Source organism: Oncorhynchus masou, chromosome 6, assembly GCF_036934945.1.
Source record: "Oncorhynchus masou masou isolate Uvic2021 chromosome 6, UVic_Omas_1.1, whole genome shotgun sequence".
Classification (NCBI taxonomy): Eukaryota; Metazoa; Chordata; class Actinopteri; order Salmoniformes; family Salmonidae; genus Oncorhynchus; species Oncorhynchus masou.
Genome location: NC_088217.1, coordinates 36,084,209 through 36,105,534, shown reverse-complemented (window position 1 = coordinate 36,105,534; position 21,326 = coordinate 36,084,209). Strand labels below are relative to the sequence as shown.

Here is a 21,326-nt window from a genome sequence, read left to right as displayed (position 1 = left end):
CAGTTAGTCCGCGCATGCTCTGAGTACTTGTCCTGGTAATCTGTCTGCCGGGCCTTTTGAATGAATTATTTTTTAGAAGCGTCCGGATTAGTCTCCTGCTCCTTGAAAGCGGCAGCTCTAGCCTTTAGCTCGGTGTGGATGTTGCCTGTAATCCATGGATTCTGGTTGGGTCACTGTGGGGACAACGTCGTTGATGCACTTATTGACGAAGCCGGTGACTGAGGTGGTATACAGCTTATCATGAGGTACTCTGCCTCATGCGAGCAATAAGTTGAGACTTCTTTAAAATTAGACATTGCGCATCAGCTGTTATTGGCAAATAGACACACACCAACACCCCTCGTCTTACCAGATGTAGTTGTTCTGTCCTGCCGATGCACGGAAAACCGAGCTAGGTGTCTATTATCCGTGTCGTCGTTCAGCCACGACTTGGTGAAACATAGGATGCTACAGTTTTTAATGGCCCGTTGGTAGGATAGTCTCGAACGGAGATCATCCAGTTTAATCTCCAGTGATTGCACTTTGGCCATTAGAACGGATGGTAGAGGAGAGTTATCCACTTGCCGACAAATTCTCGCAAAGCACCCAGATCTCCTCCCCTGTATTTGCATAGTTTCTTCATGTGAATGATGGGGATTTGGGCCTGGTCTCGGAGAAGCAGTATATCCTTTGCGTCGGACTCATTAAAGGAAAAATCTTCGTCCAGTTCGAGATGAGTAATCGCTGTTCTGATATACAGAAGCTCTTTTCGGTCATAAGAGACAGTAGCAGCAAAATTATGTTCAAAATAAGTCAAACAATGCGAAAAACACACAAAATAGCACAGTTGGTTTGGAGCCCGTAAAACGGCAACCATCCCATGGCACCATTATTAAGTTCAAATTAGTGGATTCTTCTATTTCAGCCACAGTTGTTGCTGACAGGCGGATAAAATCAAGCACATAGCCATGTAATCTCCATAGACAAACATTGGCAGTAGAATAGGCAGTAGGCTTACTCAGTGAATTTCAATGTGGCACCGCCATAGGATGCCACCTTTCCAACAAGTCAGTTCGTCAAATTTCTGCCCTGCTAGAGCTGCCCCGGTCAACTGTAAGTGCTGTTATTGTGAAGTGGAAACGTTCAGGAGCAACAACATCTCAGCCGCAAAGTGGTAGGCCACAGAACCTCACAGAATGGGACCACCAAGTGCTGAAGACCATAACGCATAAACATTGTCTGTCCTCAGTTGCAACACTCACGACTTAGTTCTAAACTGCCTCTGGAAGCAACATCAGCCCAAGAACTGTTCGGCGGCAGCTTCATGAAATGAGTTTCCATGGCCAAGCAGCCGCACACAAACTAAAGTTTACCATCGCAATATCAAGCATCGGCTGGAGTGGTGTAAAGCTTGCCACCATTGGACTCTAAAGCAGTGGAAATGCATTCTCTGGAGTGATGAATCACGATTCCCCAGTCCGACAAACTAATCTGGGTTTGGCGGATGACAGGAGAACGCTACCTGCCCGAATGCATAGTGCCAACTGTAAAGTTTGGCAGTGGAGGAATAATGGGCTGAGTGTCACGTTCTGACCTTAGTTCTTTTATTATGTCTTTGTTTTAGTATGGTCAGGGCGTGAGTTGGGTGGGTTGTCTATGTTAGTTTTTCTATGTTTTGGGATTTCTGTGTTTGGCCTGGTATGGTTCTTAATCAGAGGCAGCTGTTTATCGTTGTCCCTGATTGAGAACCATATTTAGGTAGCCTGGTTTCACTTTTGAGTTGTGGGTGATTATTTTCCATGTTAGTGTTTGTTACCACACGGTACCGTTTCGTTTGTTTCACTTTGTTATTTTGTATTTGTGTTGTGTTCAGTTTGTCTTATTAAAATGGACACATACCACGCTGCAAATTGGTCCGACGTTTCTTACTCCTCATCAGAGGAAGACGATGAACGTTACAGAATCACACACCACCAAAGGACCAAGCAGCGTGGTAATGGGCAGCGGCCGAAAGCTCAGGACTCCTGGACATGGGAGGAGATTCTGGACGGAAAGGGACCCTGGGCACAGGCTGGAGAATATCGCCGCCCCAAGGCTGAGCTGGAGGCAGCGAAAGCCGAGAGGCGGTGGTATGAGGAGGCAGCACGGTAGCGCGGTTGGAAGCTAGAGAGGCAGTCCAAAAAATGTCTTGGGGGGCGGCACACGGGGAGTGTGGCGAAGTCAGGTAGGAGACCTGCGCCAAGTCCCCGTGCTTACTGTGGAGAGAGAGGGACCGGGCAGGCACCGTGTTATGCCGTGAGGCGCACAGTGTCTCCGGGGCGCAGGCATAGCCCGGTGCGATACATAGCAGCGCCTCGTATCGGACGAGCTAGAGTGGGCATCGAGCCAGGTGCCATGAAGCCGGCTCAGCGCATCTGGTTTCCAATGCGTCTCCTCGGGCCGGGGTACATGGCACCAGCCTTACGCATGGTGTCCCTGGTTCGCCAGCACAGCCCAGTGAGGGCTATTCCACCTCACCGCACTGGCCTGGCTACTGGGAGCATTCAACCAGGTAAGGTTGGGCAGGCTCGGTGCTCGAGAGCTCCAGTGCGCCCTCACAGTCCGATCTATCCGGTGCCACCTCCACACACCAGCCCTCCGGTGGCAGCTTCCGCACCAGGCTGTCTCCCCGTCTCCTTCCTACAGGTGCTCCCGCCTGCTCAGCACTGCCAGAGTCTTCCTCCTGCCCAGCGCTGCCAGTCTCCCGTCTGCTCAGCGCTGCCAGAGTCTCCCGTCTGTCCTGAGCTGCCAGAGTCTCCCGTCTTTCCTGAGCTGCCAGAGTCTCCCGTCTGTCCTGAGCTGCCAGAGTCACCCGTCTGTCCTGAGCTGCCAGAGTCTCTCGTCTGTCCTGAGCTGCCAGAGTCTCCCGTCTATCCTGAGCTGCCAGAGTCTCCCGTCTGTCCTGAGCTGCCAGAGTCGCCCGTCTGTCCTGAGCTTCCAGAGCCGTCAGTCAGCCAGGAGCTGCCAGAGCCGTAAGTCAGCCAGGAGCTGCCAGAGCCGTCTGTCAGCCAGGAACTGCGGGAATCGCCCTTCACTCCTGAGCTGCTGGAGTCTCCCGCCTGTCCGGTGCTGCAGGAATCTCCCGTCCGTCCGGTGCTGCCGGAATCTCCATTCGGGACCTGTGGATTGGGTCCAAGGTCGGCGGCGAGGGTCACCGCGTTAAAGAGGCCATGGAGGCGGGTAAAGAGGCGGAGAAGGACTATGGTGGAGTGGGGTTCATGTCCCACACCAGAGCCACCACCGCGGACAGACACCCACCCAGACCCTCCCCTATAGGTTTAGGTTTTGTGGCCGGAGTCCGCACCTTTGGGGAGTGGGTACTGTCACGTTCTGACCTTTCTTACTCCTCATCAGAGGAAGACGACGAACGTTACACCGGGGCTGTTTTTCATGGTTCGGGCTAGGCCCCTTAGTTCTAGTGAAGGGAAATCTTAACGCTACAGCATACAATGACATTCTAAACAATTCTGTACTTCCAATTTTGTGGCAACAGTTTGAGAAGGCCCTTTCCTGTTTTAGCATGACAATGCCACCATGCAAAAAGCAAGGTCCATTCACAAATGATTTGTCAAGAGTGGTGTGGAAGAACTTGACTGGCCTGCACAGAGCCCTGACCTCAACCCCAGCAAACACCTTTGCGATGAATTGGAGCCAGGCCTAATTGCATCAGTGCCCAACCTCACTAATGCTCTTGTGGCTGAATGGAATCAAGTCTCCACAGCAATGTTCCAACATCTAGTGGAAAGCCTTCCCAGAAGAATGGAGGCTGTTATAGCAGCAAATGGGGCACCAACTCCAATTTAATGCCCATGATTTTGGAATGAGATGTTCAACGAGCAGGTGTCCAAATACTTTTGGTCATGTAGTGAACTAAAGACTTTTTCTGATACATGTTGTTTTAAGTTTTTTTCTTTATATTATCTTTTACCAGATCTAATGTGTTATATTCTCCTACATGAATTTGACATTTCTACAAACGTCAAAGTGTTTCCTTTCAAATGGTATCAAGAATATGCATATCCTTGCTTCAGGTCCTGAGCTAAATTGAAAAAAAGGGTCATCTCCTTAAGAGTCTAAGACCCCTTTTCCATCTGTTTGACCAGAAATCAAAGCCTTTGCTTAGTCCTAATCATTAGAATGGAAAATGGTTGAAAAATGTATATGACTTAATTTCTCAAAAAACATAGACTCTTAGCTTTGATTTGACACCCAATTTGACATGCTCCTATAAACTTCACATGTTGGTGCTGATGGGTCCTTTTACATGGAAATGCCAGTAAGCAATATCACATCATCATATAAAGCAAGGCGTCTTATCAACATCAGCTAAATTTAAATCAGCCAAAAATGGCATTGTCTCTTCCTAATGCAATGTGGACATTCCTCAATGGTAGGCTAAAATTGGGGATTTAGAATTTTGTTATTTGTTATAGAACCCCGTTATAATGTATGATGATGTCATATTATTGAGTCTGTCTTTAAATTCACTATAATTTCTTAAATAACATCAATGTAAAGGATATGAATTACAAATTATTTTGTTCTCTAATTCAAATGGACTTGGATCTATTCCTACAGGCATCAGTAATGAGGCAGAGTTGAGTGGTACTGAAGATCACAGCTTACAGTGTAGGGTGAGAGACAGATACTATGACCAACAAAAGACACAGAGTACACCAAACATTAGGAACACCTTCCTAATATTGAGTTGCACCCCCCCTTTTGCCCCCATTCTTGATACACACAGGAAACTGTTGAGTGTGAAAATCCCCAACAGCATTGCAGTTCTTGACACAAACAAGTGCACCTGGCACCTAGGGTATACCCCGTTCATAGGCACTTCCATTTTTATGTCTTGCCCATTCACCCTCTGAATGGCAAATATACACAATCCATGTCTCAATTGTCTAAAGGGTTAAATATCCTTATTTAACCTGTCTTCCCCCCTCATCTACAGTGATTAATGTGGATTTAACAAGCGACATCAATAAGGGATCTGAGCTTTGACCTAGATTTACCTGGTCAGTCTATTTCATGGAAAGAGCAGGTGTTCCTTATGTTTTGTACACTCAGTGTATATCCCCAGGATATACAATGATGCTGAAGCTCGATCAAAAATGGCTTTATTGGCACACATTGCTCCCACCCACACACAAGTATGCAAGTATGCTGCATGCACAAACACAAACACACAATGCTTATCTTTCTTTCGTGACACACTAACTATGAATAGTAGCAAGAAAGATGTTGACAACAAAGTACCCTCTGTTGTTGTGTATCTCATTCACACCAGGGAGTGAAGTCTACCCTCAGGGAATTCCTCAACAGAAGATAAAGACTTGGCCCACTGGTCACAGATGTCAGTCATTTCTAAGTCTAGTTTTGATTGACATTTGGTTGACAGTTATCAACTGTCCCGAATTCAACGTGAAGAAAAAAATGGCACCATGTCATTGGATTAAGGTGAGTGTGTTTTTAAATTATTTGGAATCAATGTATTGTTTTCTTATAATACTGGCATGGCATATAGCAGACGCTCTTCAGACCGCCTTGCAGTATGTTCCGCGTAGAATCATCATCAATCAACTCTCCGTCGTCTACAGCGTGTAAAAAACAACATCACATTGTGGCTGACCGCACAGACTGCGGGGTTGCGTGCGTGAGGAGGAATCGCACTACAGAAGATACACGGACGATTTCGTGCTTTACCAGCGTGTGTGTGTGTGTGTGTGTGTGTGTGTGTGTGTGTGGGATGCCTGAGCTGAGAAAGCATCTGAATTCCTCCAGCGTGAAGCTCTCACAACCACTCAGATCCTGTTACGCTCAGCCGCGTAAACCTGCTACCCAGGGGAGACGCTGACACGCAAAGCAACGAAGAAAACAACATTCTCACGTACTGTATCTAAACAAACACACTCGTTTGCATTATATCCCCATATTTTCAAACCTGCTCTCGGTAACCGTTTGTCATCGAGCTGAAGTCTGTGGCTGCCTGTAGCATATCTCAGCATCGCTTCAGTGTCCGTGTTTTCAGGACAGGACAGGACTGGGAGAGAGCGAGAGATGAAAAAGGGGAAAGCTCCTCCATCTCTCTATTCCTCCATCCCCTTACCTGAACCCAACGTCTTATGTCGCTCTCCCTTTTTTCGAGGTCAACAACAACTACAGAATCATCACCTTATTTCTCTCTTACCTTCCGGCTTGTTTTCGGCAGCCATTTCCCCTCCGCGCGCCTCATCCCTCCTCCTCCTCCTCCTCCTCGCGACCTGGGGGGGACCACGCGCGTGCACGGCGAGGACAACTCAAGGAGGGGGGCGGGGCGCAATGGGCGAGCCCGCTCAACACAGCTACTGTATTGGTTGGAAGCGTGATGATTGACAGCGGGGCTCCTCGGTGATGCCTCGTGAACTCGCAGAATCCATATTGCTCTGAGTCCATCATACCAGTTTTGTATCTAGCTAACTTTGTCTCCGCCCCCAATCGCTCTCTCTCTCTCTCTCTCTCTCTCTCTCTTTCTCTCTCTCTCACTCTCTCTCTCTCTCTCTCTCTCTCAGCCACAGAGGCGATGTGAGGAGACAACCAAATTCCGCCATCAGTACACATCTGCCAAAGCTCTCTGATAGCCAACTGACTATGATTGCAGGTCGTTGTTGTAAATGGGTTCACAATGACTTACAAGGCCAACTCAAACATAAGTATTTATGTAAACAACACGCAGTTTCTTCCTTTTTAGTGGTCTAGGCCTAGTCTGGATACCAGTATTTTTAGATAACATTCCACTCCTTGCCTCTCCTGTCATTTGAGAAATAGATGAACAGAGAAGGCAACCAGGCTAGTCTAGGTCTATTTCACTAAAACTGATTCTATTCAGGAAATAAAGTGAAATTCAATGAATGAATTAATTTTCATTATTTACAGAGACACATGATTGCTTCATTCTAATTCCAAGCCCAGGTCGATAGCAAGGGCCTAATCGGTCTTAAACCTTGCATCTCTCTCAGGTCTTTCTGTGAGATGGTTGTATTAGCCTATGACCTATCAAGCAATCAGGAGCCAATTCATGAATAAATAACATGTTCAATTAAAAAACAGATTAATGAACATACATCATTGTTTTGGTTCATGTAAGCCTACAAGGGTAATTGGTTTAAATATTTCCACGCCAGGGGCCAAAGCTGAATTGCAAGGCCTAAACTGTCATCATTAACGGCAGCCGTTACTGGTAATGATCACCCATGCCCTGCAGCACTCACTGCCATCAAACACAGTGCGGCAACGCGACCTTTACACGTTGCGTAAAGGTGTGTCATAGAATCATAAAGGAAAATGAGAAATATAAAATGTTCCCACAAGGCAACCACTAAATGCAAATCACGGAAGGAACAGGAAGAAGCCTGGCTCAAACGAATAGCTTAAATAACCCTATACAGGTAGAGCTGTTGTGCACTCTTTCTATGTAAATGCCTCTGTCAAAGGGTTTATGGCATTAGATATAGTGCTATTTTTTACATAGTAAACTCAAGCCTGCCCTGTCAGTCCCTTTCTATCACTACATAGGCTACGTTAGAAGTTTCAGGACCATGGACAGCACACACTTTCACCTTGATATATTGTTTTCAATGACAGGATGTCTGCAGCCCGCCTGGCCACACAGCGGCGCTAGTGCAGACACGAACAGACCAATGAGCACACAGAACACTGGTATTGGAGGGTAAGGAGGAGGGGCCGAACCAGCGCAAAGATGGCGGCGTCCTTAGACGATGAATTAGAGTTGGATAACCAAGACTATTATTCTCTTCTCAACGTCAGGAAAGAGGTAAGGTGTTTGTGTATTTACATAATGTGCTCGTTTAAACCTTTTATCTCACTGTATCGGTAATGTTCAACACGGATTCGATTGGGCATCGCGTTCGGCGAGACAGTTGATGACATTCGCCCGGTCGGTCCATCACTCCCATCACATCGATTCGAGGGATGCTGCAAGACAGACATAGCTGTCAGACGTAGCTACCTGTCAATATTGTTTCTTGAGACGACAACAAAGGCAGTAGTGGAATAATATTATTAGTTAACTATTTTGTAAGCTGAATTGATAAGATGTGACACTTGCTGTTAGGAGCCTAGATTTCCATTGCGATTAACGTTACGGCATTTAGCTAGACAGTGTAAACAGGGCCAACGGGCATTGGCTCTCGTTTACTCATTTGTCACTGCTGGTGATACATGGTTCTTCGGAGGTGTGTATGTCCCCTGATGCACGGATAAATAACCTGTCGTTTATTTTCTTTATATAGTTTTAATGTCCCATGCAGTGAAATGCCTTTCTTGCAAACTCAAAACCCAACGTTGCAATAATCAATAACAATGTATTACTATAAAAAACACATGAGAAATAAGAATAAGAAATATGAAATAGACATTAAAGTAAGTAAGCATACTATATACAGGATATATTTAAAAAATATGATCCACTATCATATTTACATGTGCAGGGATACTGGAGTGAAAGAGGTAGATATGTATAGGGGTAAGGTGACAGGGATACTGGAGTGATGGAGGTATATATGTATAGGGGTAAGGTGACAGGGATACTGGAGTGATGGAGGTAGATATGTATAGGGGTAAGGTGACAGGGATACTGGAGTGATGGAGGTATATATGTATAGGGGTAAGGTGACAGGGATACTGGAGTGATGGAGGTAGATATGTATAGGGGTAAGGTGACAGGGATACTGGAGTGATGGAGGTAGATATGTATAGGGGTAAGGTGACAGGGATACTGGAGTGATGGAGGTAGATATGTATAGGGGTAAGGTGACAGGGATACTGGAGTGATGGAGGTAGATATGTATAGGGGTAAGGTGGCAGGGATACTGGAGTGATGGAGGTAGATATGTATAGGGGTAAGGTGACAGGGATACTGGAGTGATGGAGGTAGATATGTATAGGGGTAAGGTGACAGGGATACTGGAGTGATGGAGGTAGATATGTATAGGGGTAAGGTGACAGGGATACTGGAGTGATGGAGGTAGATATGTATAGGGGTAAGGTGACAGGGATACTGGAGTGATGGAGGTAGATATGTATAGGGGTAAGGTGACAGGGATACTAGAGTGATGGAGGTAGATATGTATAGGGGTAAGGTGACAGGGATACTGGAGTGATGGAAGTAGATATGTGTAGGGGTAAGGAGACCAGGAAACAGAATATAAGATAAACATAGTTGCAGCAGCTTGTATGTGAGTGGGTGTGGGGGTGTGTAGAGTCAGTTTAAATGTATGTGCATATTATGTGTGGGTGAACAAATTATGGAGTGAGTGTTTTGGAATGACAGTGTGTGCATTGAGACAGTGCAGAGATTGAAATTAAAGGTCAATAAATATACAGGTAAACTCCGATAGTCCATGTTGCTATTTTGTTAGCTATTTATCAGTCATATTGCTTGGCAATAAAACCTGTTCAAGAGCCTATTGGTGTCTTACTTGATGCACCGGTACCTCTTGCCATGCGGCAGCAGAGTAAATAGTCTATGGCTTGGGTGGTTGGAGTATGCATGCATTAGGCTATGTCTGCAGAAATCTATATTGTAATCTTTCTCTCTCTGTCCCCTCTCCACCCCCCCACCCTCCACCCCCCTCTCCCCAGGCCACTCAGGATGAGCTGAAGGCTTCCTATAGGAGGTTGTGTATGCTCTACCACCCAGACAAACACAGAGACCCAGAGCTGAAGAGCCAGGCAGAGCAGCTATTTAACCAGGTGCACCAGGCCTATGAGGGTGAGCAGTGCGTTCCCTGTCACTGATTCTTCTTGACAAGCTGCTTGTCGTTTAATTGGACTGTTAAATGAGAGTATAAACCTCTCATTTTTTCACTCCCTTGTCTCTGTCCAGTGTTGAGTGATCCTCAGTCCAGGGCCATCTATGACATATTTGGGAAGAAAGGCCTGGAGGTGGAGGGCTGGGAGGTATGTTCAGCACGTGTGTGTCAGGGTTTCTGTCAGCTGGTAATATTTTGTATTTTGGTATTTTATTAGGATCCCCATTAGCTGTTGCGAAAGCAGCAGCTACTCCTCCTGGTGTCCACACAGAACATGAAACATAATACAGAACATTAATAGACAAGAACAGATCAAGGACAGAACTACATACATTTTAAAGAAGGCACACATAGTCTACATATCAATACATATATACAAACAATCTAAGTCAAATAGGGGAGAGGCGTTGTGCCTTGAGGGGTTGCTTTATATGTTTTATATGCTTTATATGTGGAACTACGTTTGCTGTTCATTTGAGCAATATGGGATAGAACGGAGTTCCATGCAATAATGGCTTATATAATATATATATAATACTGTATGCTTTCTTGAATTTGTTCTGCATTTGGGGACTGTGAAAAGACCCCTGGTGGCATGTTTGGTGTGGTAAGTGTGTGTGTCATAGCTAAGTGTAAGCTAAGTGTAAGTTGACTATGCAAACAATTTAGGATTTTCAATACATTTATGTTTCTTATAAAAAGAAGCCGGCTTTTGTCGGAACGAACATTCGGAAGTAGCCTACTGATGTGTACGTATTGCTGCAAATCTATAATGTGAAGAAATAATACTTGATCAACGTTTTAAGATAAACGTTGCATCAGCCTCAATGCTTTTTAAAGTTATTTTGACGTACTGGTTGTATGAATTTGGGAATTGTCATTCCACAACTGTCCCAGAGTCTGTTGGGAATAGGCTATTTATTTCTCGCACAGAACAACAAGCTGACCAATAGAATAGGTCAACTTTTCTACTAAGGGGGATAGTAGATTGATATGGGCAAGTGATTTTGCTGTTCCTTTTTCCTTTCATCTTGTTGGCTGAGGAAAAGTAAATGTGGACAGTTATTCTAACATCTTCAAAGTGTGCATCAGAATTCAGTAAGAAGGACACACTCCATTGCATCCTCTGAGTTGCATGTTCTGTTAAGAGGAATTACCATAATCTAAATGTGATCTCTGTCATTCTGAGCACCGGGGATGGACGCCATAACCAGGTTACACACCCAATGCATATGGGTCAAAATGTCCGCTAAACTAAAATGCTGTCCGTCAAATGTCCGGTGCCACATTTTAAGTACACACACATTACTACTTAAGTAGTAATGCCACAATAGTAACTGAGATGATAACTGAGGAGCGTGTGTGTGCATGTGTTCATGTGTGTGGAGATTGTGGAGAGGAAGAGGACCCCAGTAGAGATCCGTGAGGAGTATGAGCGGCTGCAGCGAGAGAGAGAGGATAGGAGGCTACAGCAGAGAACCAACCCCAAGGTACATACACACGCTTCTTCCCTGAGCCTCTTACAGAAATATCCACGGCAGGGTGATATCTACAGACTTTTTCCATGTGAAGTTTACTATCAGAACACTATGTTTTGTGTTCTCATGTCTGTGTGTTCAGGGTACCATTAGCGTGGGAGTAGATGCCACAGACCTGTTTGATCGCTATGATGAGGACTTTGAGGAGATGCCAGGAGGAGGATTCCCTCACATCGAGATCAACAGGATGCACATCTCCCAGTCTATTGAGGTACACACACCCGTACACGTGGTCCGATTCCTTGTTGGTCACACACAGACACACACACACACTAGCTAAAAAGGTCCATTGTGATACATTAACGTGTGTTATGCTTGTGTGTTTCCCATGTGTTTACCTGTGTATGTGGGTGTAGGCTCCGTTGACTAACTCTGACACTGCAATGCTGTCTGGCTCTCTCTCCACACACAACGGCAACGGAGGAGGCAACATCAACATGACTGTCCGCCGTGTCACCTCTGCCAAGGGCTGGGGAGAGGTCCACACACACACACACATTTTATCTCCCTTGTTTCTGAGAGAACACAGGAAGGATATTGACTGACGTGTCTGTGTTTCACTCTCTGTCTTCTTGTGATTTTCTCTCTGTATGTGTGTAGTTGGAGTTTGGTGCAGGGGACATACTGGGACCTCTGTTTGGGATGAAGGTGTTCCGTAACCTGACTCCACGATGGTAAGATGCTAATCGAGGGGAGAGGATATGGCTCTCTTTACACTACAACAATTGTAATGCTAGTCATCTCCCTCTCTCTGTTTGTTAGTTTCCTGACGGCTCAGTGTGGTATGCAGTTCTCTCCCCGTGGCGTGCGTCCCAGCTGTTCTTTAATGACAGCTCGTCACCTAGACCAGAACACAATGGGTTACCTGCAGTGGCGATGGGGACCCCACAGCTCTATGACCACTAGTGTGGTCCGAGACACCAAGACCAGCCACTTCACCCTGGCACTACAGGTACACCACACACACACACACACACACACACACACACACACACACACACACACACACACACACACACACACACACACACACACACACACACACACACACACACACACACACACACACACACACACACACACAGTAGCATGCAGACACACACACACAAATGCACCCACACACACACGGACACACACACCTGTGCAATTGGGAATATGTTGAGGTGGGTTTTAGGGCTGGTAGGATGACCAACTATGTTCTTCTGTGCCCTCACTCGTCACCTTGTTTCCTCCCCCTCTAACTGAGTGTCCCGCACACCTCACCTTGTTTACTCTCCCCCTCTAGCTGGGTGTCCCGCACACCTCACCTTGTTTACTCTCCCCCTCTAGCTGAGTGTCCCGCACACCTCACCTTGTTTACTCTCCCCCTCTAGCTGGGTGTCCCTCACACCTCACCTTGTTCACTCTCCCCCTCTAGCTGGGTGTCCCGCACACCTCACCTTGTTTACTCTCCCCCTCTAGCTGAGTGTCCCGCACACCTCACCTTGTTTACTCTCCCCCTCTAGCTGGGTGTCCCTCACACCTCACCTTGTTCACTCTCCCCCTCTAGCTGGGTGTCCCTCACACCTCACCTTGTTTACTCTCCCCCTCTAGCTGGGTGTCCCACACACCTCACCTTGTTCACTCTCCCCCTCTAGCTGGGTGTCCCTCACACCTCACCTTGTTTACTCTCCCCCTCTAGCTGGGTGTCCCTCACACCTCACCTTGTTTACTCTCCCCCTCTAGCTGGGTGTCCCTCACTCCTATCTGATGATGAGTTACCAGTACAAGTTCCAGGATGAGGACCAGACCAAGGTCAAGGGATCGATCAAGTTCGTACACACCCTATTATACTACTCAGTTCATACACTGCCACCCAATCCCCCCTTCCACAGAATATGTAGATACTGGACTCTAAATTGTGCCTTCCTTTATTATACTTGTGCTAAAATGTTTATTCTATTCTACTGAGCCATTTACTTTCTGTTCATATTCTTATCTTTTATTATTTCTTATTGTTGTTGCATTGTGGAGAAGGAACCTGGAATAACCATTTGGTTGGATGATGTATACCATGCGTATCCCGTACTAATAAAACGTGAAACTACATGTGAATAGGTAAGGTGAGAGTCTGGCCCTGATTGGTGTTGTGGTGTGTGTGTTTGTGTGTGTCAGGACTGGTTGGTTTGGTACAGTGGTGGAGTATGGAGCAGAGAGGAAGATCAGTCGGCACAGTGTCCTGGCTGCTACTGTCAGTGTCGGAGTGCCACAGGGAGTCACCCTCAAAATCAGGTACTATAACACAAATACAGTCTGTGTAATCCAGGGTGTATGTGCAATGTGTAATACAGTTTAGTACAGTGTATGTGCTATGTGTGTGTGCATGAGTGGCATGCTTATCTGTGTTTTGGCTAGTAAATATTCAGGTTTACCCCAAAATCAGGTGATAGTATTATAACTTTTCATAGTACAGTATGTACTGTAACTGGTTTCCTTCTCTCCCTAGGTTGGCTCGTGCCAATCAGACCTATCTATTCCCAGTCCACCTGACAGACCAGCTGCTGCCCAGTGCAGTGTTCTACGCCACTGTGGGGCCTCTACTAGTCTACATGGCCATACACAGACTGGTCATTATACCATACACATGCTCCCAGAAACAACAGTGAGCTTCTCTCTCTCTCTCTCTCTCTCTCTCTCTCTCTCTCTCTCTCTCTCTCTCTCTCACACTCACTCACTCACTCACACACACACACACACACACACACACACACACACACACACACACACACACACACACACACACACACACACACACACACACACACACACACACACACACACACACACACTCTCTGCAAATTTACTTGGCAGTAGTTATTAGACCTATGAAAACTCTCACATCTTGTTCTGTCTGTCTGTCTGTCTGTCTGTCTGTCCCTGTCTGTCCTTGCCAGTCCCTGCCTGTCTCTGTCTGTCCTTGTCTGTCTGTCCTTGTCTGTCACTGCCTGTCCGTCTGTCTGTCTGTCTGTCTGTCCTTGTCTGTCCCTGCCAGTCCCTGCCTGTCTCTGCCTCTGTCTGTCCCTGTCTGTCTGTCCCTGTCTGTCTGTCCCTGCCTGTCTCTGCCTGTCTCTGTCCCTGTCTGTGTCTGTCTGCCTGTCCCTGTCTGTCTATGTCCATCCCTTTCTGTCCCTGTCAGTCTCTGTCTATCCCTGCCTGTCTCTGTCTATTCATGTCTTTCTCTGTCTGTCCGTGTGTCTGTGTCTCTGTCTTTCACTGTCTGTCTGCATGGCTGTCTCTACCTGTCTCTGTCTCACCCTGCCTTTCTCTGCCTGTCCCTGTCTGTCCTTGTTTGTCTGTTCCTGTCTGTCTGTCTCTTTCTGTCTCTGTCTGTCCCTGTTTGTCCCTGTCTGTCTACCTGTCCCTGACTGTCATTGTCTGTCCCGGTATGTCCCTGTCTGTCCCTGCCTGTCCCGGTATGTCCCTGTCTGTCCCGGTATGTCTCGGCCTGTCCCTGCCTGTCCCGGTATGTCTCGGCCTGTCCCTGCCTGTCCCGGTATGTCCCTGTCTGTCCCGGTATGTCTTGGCCTGTCCCTGCCTGTCCCGGTATGTCTCGGCCTGTCCCTGCCTGTCCCGGTATGTCCCTGTCTGTCCCGGTATGTCTCGGCCTGTCCCTGCCTGTCCCGGTATGTCTTGGCCTGTCCCTGTTTGACCCTTTCTGTCCTTGTCTGTCCAACAGAGATCTGGAGCTACAGAGGAAGAGCTCAGAAGTAGACATGGTCAAGAAGAAACAAGAGGCGGAGTCAGCCGTGAGGAACATCCATATATACTACACACAAATCAAATCAAATTGTATTTGGCGCATCTGACTAATACAATAGGTGTAGACCTGACAATGAAATGCTAACTGACGAGCCCCTAACCAGCAATACAGTTAAAAAAAAATACGGATAAGAATAAGAAATAAAAAGTAACAAGTAATTAAAGAGCATCAGTAAAATCATAATAGCGAGACTGTGTACAGGGAGGTACCGGTACTGTTAGTTGAGGTAATATAGGTAGAGTTATTAAAGTGACTATGATAACAACAGAGAGTAACAGTGGTGTAAAATACAAAAACATTTTTTTACCTTTATTTAACTAGGCAAGTCAGTTAAGAACAAATTCTTATTTACAATGACGGCCTAGGAACAGTGGGTTAACTGCCTTGTTCAGGGGCAGAACGACAGATTTTTACCTTGTCAGCTCGGGGATTCAATCTAGCAACCTTTCGGTTACTAGTCCAACGCTCTAATCACTAGGCTACCTGCCGCCCCAATTAGTCCGGGTAGCCATTTGATTAACTGTTCAAGAGTCTTATGGCTAGGGGATAGAAGCTGTTAAGAAGCCTTTTGGACCTAAACTTGGTGCTCTGGTACCGCTTGCCGTGGGGTAGCAGAGGCAACAGTCTATGACTAGGGTGGCTGGAGTCTTTGACTGTTAGGGCCTTCCTCTAACACCGCCTGGTATAGAGGTCCTGGATGGCAGGAAACTTGGCCCCAGTGATGTACTGGGCCGTATGCACTACCTTCTGTAGTGCCTTGCGTCCGGAGGCTGAGCAGTTGCCATACCAGGCGGTGATGCAACCAGTCAGGATGCTCTCGATGGTGCAACTGTAGAAACTTTTGAGGATTTGAGGACCCATGCCAAATCTATTAATTCTCCTGAGGGGGAATAGGTTTTGTTGTGCCTTCTTCACGACTGTCTTGTTGTGCTTGGACAATGTTAGTTTGTTGGTGATGTGGACATCAATGAACTTGGCTCTCAACCTGCTCCACTGCAGCCCTGTCGATGAGAATGGGGGCGTGCTCGGTCCTCTTTTTCCTGGAGTCCACAATCATCTCCTTTATCTTGATCACGTTGAGGGAGAGGTTGTTGTCCTGGCACCACACGGCCAGGTCTCTGACCACCTCCTAGGCTGTCTTGTCGTTGTCTGTGATCAGGCCTACCACTGTTGTGTTTTCAGCAAACTTAATGATGGTGTTGGAGTCATGTCTGGCCGTGCAGTTATGAGTGAACAGGGAGTACAGGAGGGCACTGACGACGTAATCGATGCCCTTATTGATAAAGCCAGTGACTGATGCGGTGTACGCCTCAATGTCATTGGAGGAATCCCGGAACATATTCCAGTCTTTGCTGGTAATACCGTCCTGTAGTTTAGCATCTGCTTCATCTGACCACTTTTTATAGACCGAGTCACTGGCGCTTCCTGCTTTAATTTTTGCTTGTAAGCAGGAATCAGGAGGATAGAATTATGGTCAGATTTGCCAAATGGAGGTTGAGGGAGAGCTTTATATGTGTCTCTGTGTGTGGAGTAAATGTTCAGAGTTTTTTAAATCGTGTAGTTACATATTTAACATGCTGATAGAAATTTGGTAAAACAAATGTAAGTTTCCCTGCATTAAAGTCCTGGCTACTAGGAGCACCACCTCTGGGTGAGCGTTTTCTTGTTTGCTAATGGAGGAATACAGCTCCTTCAATGCTGTCTTAGTGCCAGCCTCTGACTGTGGTGGTACGTAAACAACACACACACAGCATATTTACTTTATGCTCATTGATGATCATTGAGATCATTGTATGTTCAACCCTTTTCTCCTTTCTTTCTTTCTTTCTTTCTTTCTTTCTTTCTTTCTTTCTTTCTTTCTTTCTTTCTTTCTTTCTTTCTTTCTTTCTTTCTTTCTTTCTCCCTGACAGGTTCTGCTGATGCAGGAGTCTGTGAGGAGAATCATCGAGGGAGAGGAGTCTAAGATGGGTGAGTAAGCACACTCACACGTATGCACGCCCACAAACGCTCTTGACCTCTGTCTTGACTCAACACTGTTTATTCTGTGCGTTGTCTTTTCAATAATTCTGACTCAGCTGTGTGTGTGTCCCTCCTGTTCCAGGTCTGATCATCCTGAATGCGTGGTATGGAAAGTTTGTGACAGACAACAGCGCGCGCCAAGAGAGAGCTCAGGTTATAGACGTTACTGTCCCTCTGCAGTGTCTGGTCAAGGACTCCAAACTCATACTCACCGAGGCATCAAAGGTAAGGGTGTGTGTGTGGGTGGAGGGTGGAATTTTTATATGACCTGCGTGTGTGTAACCAGCCCCCCCCCCCCCCTCTCTCCTTATATATATAAAGGCGGGGTTGCCAGGTTTCTATGACCCGTGTGTAGGAGAGGATAAGAGTCTGAAGCTGCTGTATCAGTTCAGGGGGGTGATGCACCAAGTCCTCTCTGCAGACACTGAGGCTCTACGGATACCCAAGCAGTGTAAGTATACAACCACAACACAACCACTGCATAACCACTATTCTACTCTAACCACAACCATATCATAACCTGTTTACAACCAAAAATGCTTAACTCCATTACATTGCAGATTAATTACAAAAGTACTACACTAAGCTAAATATTCCCTGTATTTCTCAGCTCACAGAATCGATGCTGAGGCGTAGGAACCCTCTGTTATGGGAGCAACAACGGTCAAGTGGAGACAGATACAGACAGACAGGCAGACAGACAGGCAGACAGACAGGCAGACAGGCAGGCAGACAGGCAGGCAGACAGACAGACAGACAGACAGACAGACAGACAGACAGACAGACAGACAGACAGACAGACAGGCAGACAGACATTGACAGACAGACAGACAGACAGACAGACAGACAGACAGACAGACAGACAGACAGACAGACAGACATTGACAGAAGGACTGACAAGCAGAGGTCGAGAGTCAAACAAAGGGAATATAAATTCTCTCTCTTTCCCCATCACATTTATGAATTCAGACATGAGTTCCTCTTCTCTCTCCGCTCTCAAAACCCACTAGATTCCTCTCTTTTAGCCATTGTAATTTCCACTGTGTGTGTGTGTGTGTGTGTGTGTGTGTGTATGTGTGCGTGTAAAATGTACTGAAATCTCCCTCTCTCCTCATCTCCCCAGAAAGGTGCAATATGACTCACGATGTACATATCAGTGAAGTCTGCTACAGTTAATATTGTATAACTAATATACCACTGTACTATACTAGTTGTACTCATGTTTTACACTACTAACTCATGCGTTACGGTTAGAACAGAACTATGCATGAAAACGTGTTCATCAGTACCACTATACTGACACCCAGCACTACACTTGAAGGCAGAAAAAATATTGTTTTGTTAATAATTGACGTATTATTATTATTATTATTATTCCTTGGAAGCGATGTGTCTGCTGCTGTTGTTGTGTGGGGCAGGGTCTAATTATCTGGGTGACAGTCATTCTAATAACACATAAGGGCACACCCATAAGGGTTGAAAAGAATGCTGAGAATATTAACACTGGTCTATTTTTAAGGCACCCCCAGTAGCCAATGTGTGATTGGAGCCCTGGTAGGCTGGGTTGAGTTGATATGACTGAGATGGATGCTGGGGAAGCACTGCCTGAGCAACAGTGAAGAGTAGAGAGAACGTCCAATGATGTCATTCATTCGGAAAGTATTCGGTATTTTCCACATTTTGATACTTTACAACCTTATTCTAAAATGTATTAACTAAATAAAGATCCTTAGCAATCTACACACAATACCCCATAATGACTAAGTGAAAACAGGTTTTTAGAAATGTTTGCAAATGTATTAATAATAAAAAATAGAAGTACCTTATTTACGTAAGTATTCAGACCCTTGTCTATGAGACTCAACTGAGCTCGGGTGAATCCTGTTTCCATTGATCATCCTTGAGATGTTTCTACAACTTGATTGGAGTCCACCTGTGGTAAATCCAATTGATTGGACATGATTTTGAAAGGCACACACCTGTCTATATAAGGCCCCACAGTTGACAGTGCATGTCAGAGCAAAACTCAAGCCATGCGGTTGAAGGAATTGTCCGTAGAGCTCACAACAGGATTGTGTCAAGGCACAGATCTGGGGAAGGGTACCAAAACATTTCTGCAGCAATGAAGGTCCCCAAGAACATTCTTAAATGTAAGAAGTTTGGAACCACCAAAACTCTTCCTGGAGCTGGCCGCTGAACAATCGGGGGTGAAGAGCCTCGGTCAGGGAGGTGACCAACAATCAGGCCCTTATGGTAGAGTGGCCAGATAGAAGCCACTCCTCAGTAAAAGGCACATGACAGCCCGCTTGGAGTTTGCTAAAAGGCACTTAAAGACTCTCAGATCATAAGAAACAAGATTGTCTGGCCTGATGAAACCAAGATTGAACTATTTGGCCTGAATACCAAGCATCACGTTTTGAGGAAACCTGGCACCATCCTTACAGTGAAGCATAGTGGTGGCAGCATGGGGATGTTTTTCAGTGGCAGGGACTGGGAGACTAGTAAGGATTGAGGCAAAGACAAACGGAGCAAAGTACAGAGATATCTTTGATGAAAACCTGCTCCAGATCGCTCAGGACCTCAGACTGGGGCGAAGGTTCACCTTCCAACAGGACAACGACCCTAAGCACACAGTCAAGACAACGCAGGAATGGCTTCGGAGGAGTGGCTCCGATCGAACATCTCTGACCTGAAAATAGCTGTGCAGCACCCCCCCCCCCAATCCAACCTGACAGCTCTTGAGATCTACAGAGAAGAATGGGAGAAACTCTCCAAATACAGGTGTGCCAAGCTTGTACCGTCATACCCAGGAAGACTCTAGACTGTAAACGCTGCCAAAGCTTAGTAAAGGGTCTAAATACTTATGTAAATTCTTAGAAATGTGCTAAAATTTCTAAAAACCTGTGTTTGCCTTTGTCATTATGGGTTAGTGTGTAGATTGATGGGGGAAACATTATTTAATCGGTTTTAGAATAAGGCTGTAACGTAACCAAATGTGGAAACAGTCAAGCGGTCTGAATACTTTCCGAATGCACTGTATACATTATGGTGTATATACATTATTTATATAACATTTATGAGAAAGCCTCTGTGAGAGTTAGTTTGCTACTAAAGCATCTGTATGTACATCTGTCACTGTCAATGGAAACATGCAAGTGGGATGCAGTGGGACTATTGTACTTTTATGTATACATTTATTTAAGACCTGGTCATATATCAAAATTATGGTGATGAAGAGTATTGTAATTATTTGTCAGTCCTTTGTTATGTGCCATACCTTTAGTTCCCATGGTAATATTGGTTTGTCCCTGTTGTCTTGTTTATATGTTGTTTTTAATACTATAGATAGACCAAACAGACACTGTTCTACTTAACATTGACTAACTATTGACTGACAGTGTTGGTCCTTTCTGTGAAGGCAATATACTGTATAGGCTATTGATGAGTGACATAGTTGAACTGCATTTTTTTTTTTTTTCAGTGGTAGAAACTGGAGTTCTGTCAACACAGTTCAGTTCCATTTCCACTGTATGCTGTCCCCAATCCTACAGTGCTGAAACCCCATGTACAGGTCTGTGTAGTCAGGACACAGGATCTGTTCTATGCCATGTATTTGAGCAGAAAGTGACCTACCCTCTCAGGTGTTTTGCCCTAGAGCGGAGTCAGGTTATCGGATTGTTAGTAACTGTACTCATGTCTCTTCTTACCAGTTAAGATTTTGTGAATGAGGTTGACTGACTCAAAACACCCTTTACAGAATGAGGCAAGAACAAGCAAACATTCACCCCATTTGAGACACTAAACACTTTGCTGCCTCCATTAAGGATGTTTGCTCATCATGTCCCCTTCGCGTGCCATTAGTCTCCATATTAGTCGGCCCTGCCACTAGTCACCCACTCATCACTGTTCTTTCAGCCACTCTGGCTCCACCCTGAGGTCAACAGAGAGACTACTCTCCATTGTTACATTCCTGCCCTGGCCATGACCCAAACTGTCTAAAATGTGTGTGTGTGTGTGGAGCTAGTGGACTATGTAGTAAAGATATTACAATAAATAAAAAGATGAGCCACTGACTCGCGTATTTGTTTAAAGACCAAAACTACATTAGTGATGTCAGAGCTTGGTCCCAGAACTGTT

General features: G+C 45.8%; 2 protein-coding genes across 2 annotated transcripts in view; one reads left to right on the top strand and one right to left on the bottom strand.

Moving 5' to 3' along the window:
* Positions 1-6,252, bottom strand: part of LOC135542009 (calmodulin-binding transcription activator 1) — a 143,108-nt gene extending 136,856 nt beyond the window's left edge. Inside the window, 1 exon segment of the mRNA XM_064968565.1 lies at positions 6,212-6,252. Coding sequence (XP_064824637.1) covers positions 6,212-6,236 — 25 coding nt within the window. The 5' untranslated portion in view covers positions 6,237-6,252.
* A 1,385-nt stretch (positions 6,253-7,637) lies between these two features.
* dnajc11b (DnaJ (Hsp40) homolog, subfamily C, member 11b) lies at positions 7,638-21,255 on the top strand. Its single transcript, XM_064968564.1, is given in 17 exon segments — positions 7,638-7,730; positions 7,733-7,834; positions 9,664-9,793; positions 9,908-9,981; positions 11,222-11,323; positions 11,454-11,582; positions 11,728-11,850; positions 11,972-12,045; positions 12,134-12,323; positions 13,097-13,182; positions 13,526-13,642; positions 13,857-14,012; positions 15,087-15,156; positions 17,081-17,138; positions 17,272-17,414; positions 17,511-17,640; positions 17,800-21,255. Coding segments are annotated over 17 exon segments (1,803 nt in total). The 3' UTR covers positions 17,826-21,255.
* Positions 21,256-21,326: the final 71 nt, after the last annotated feature.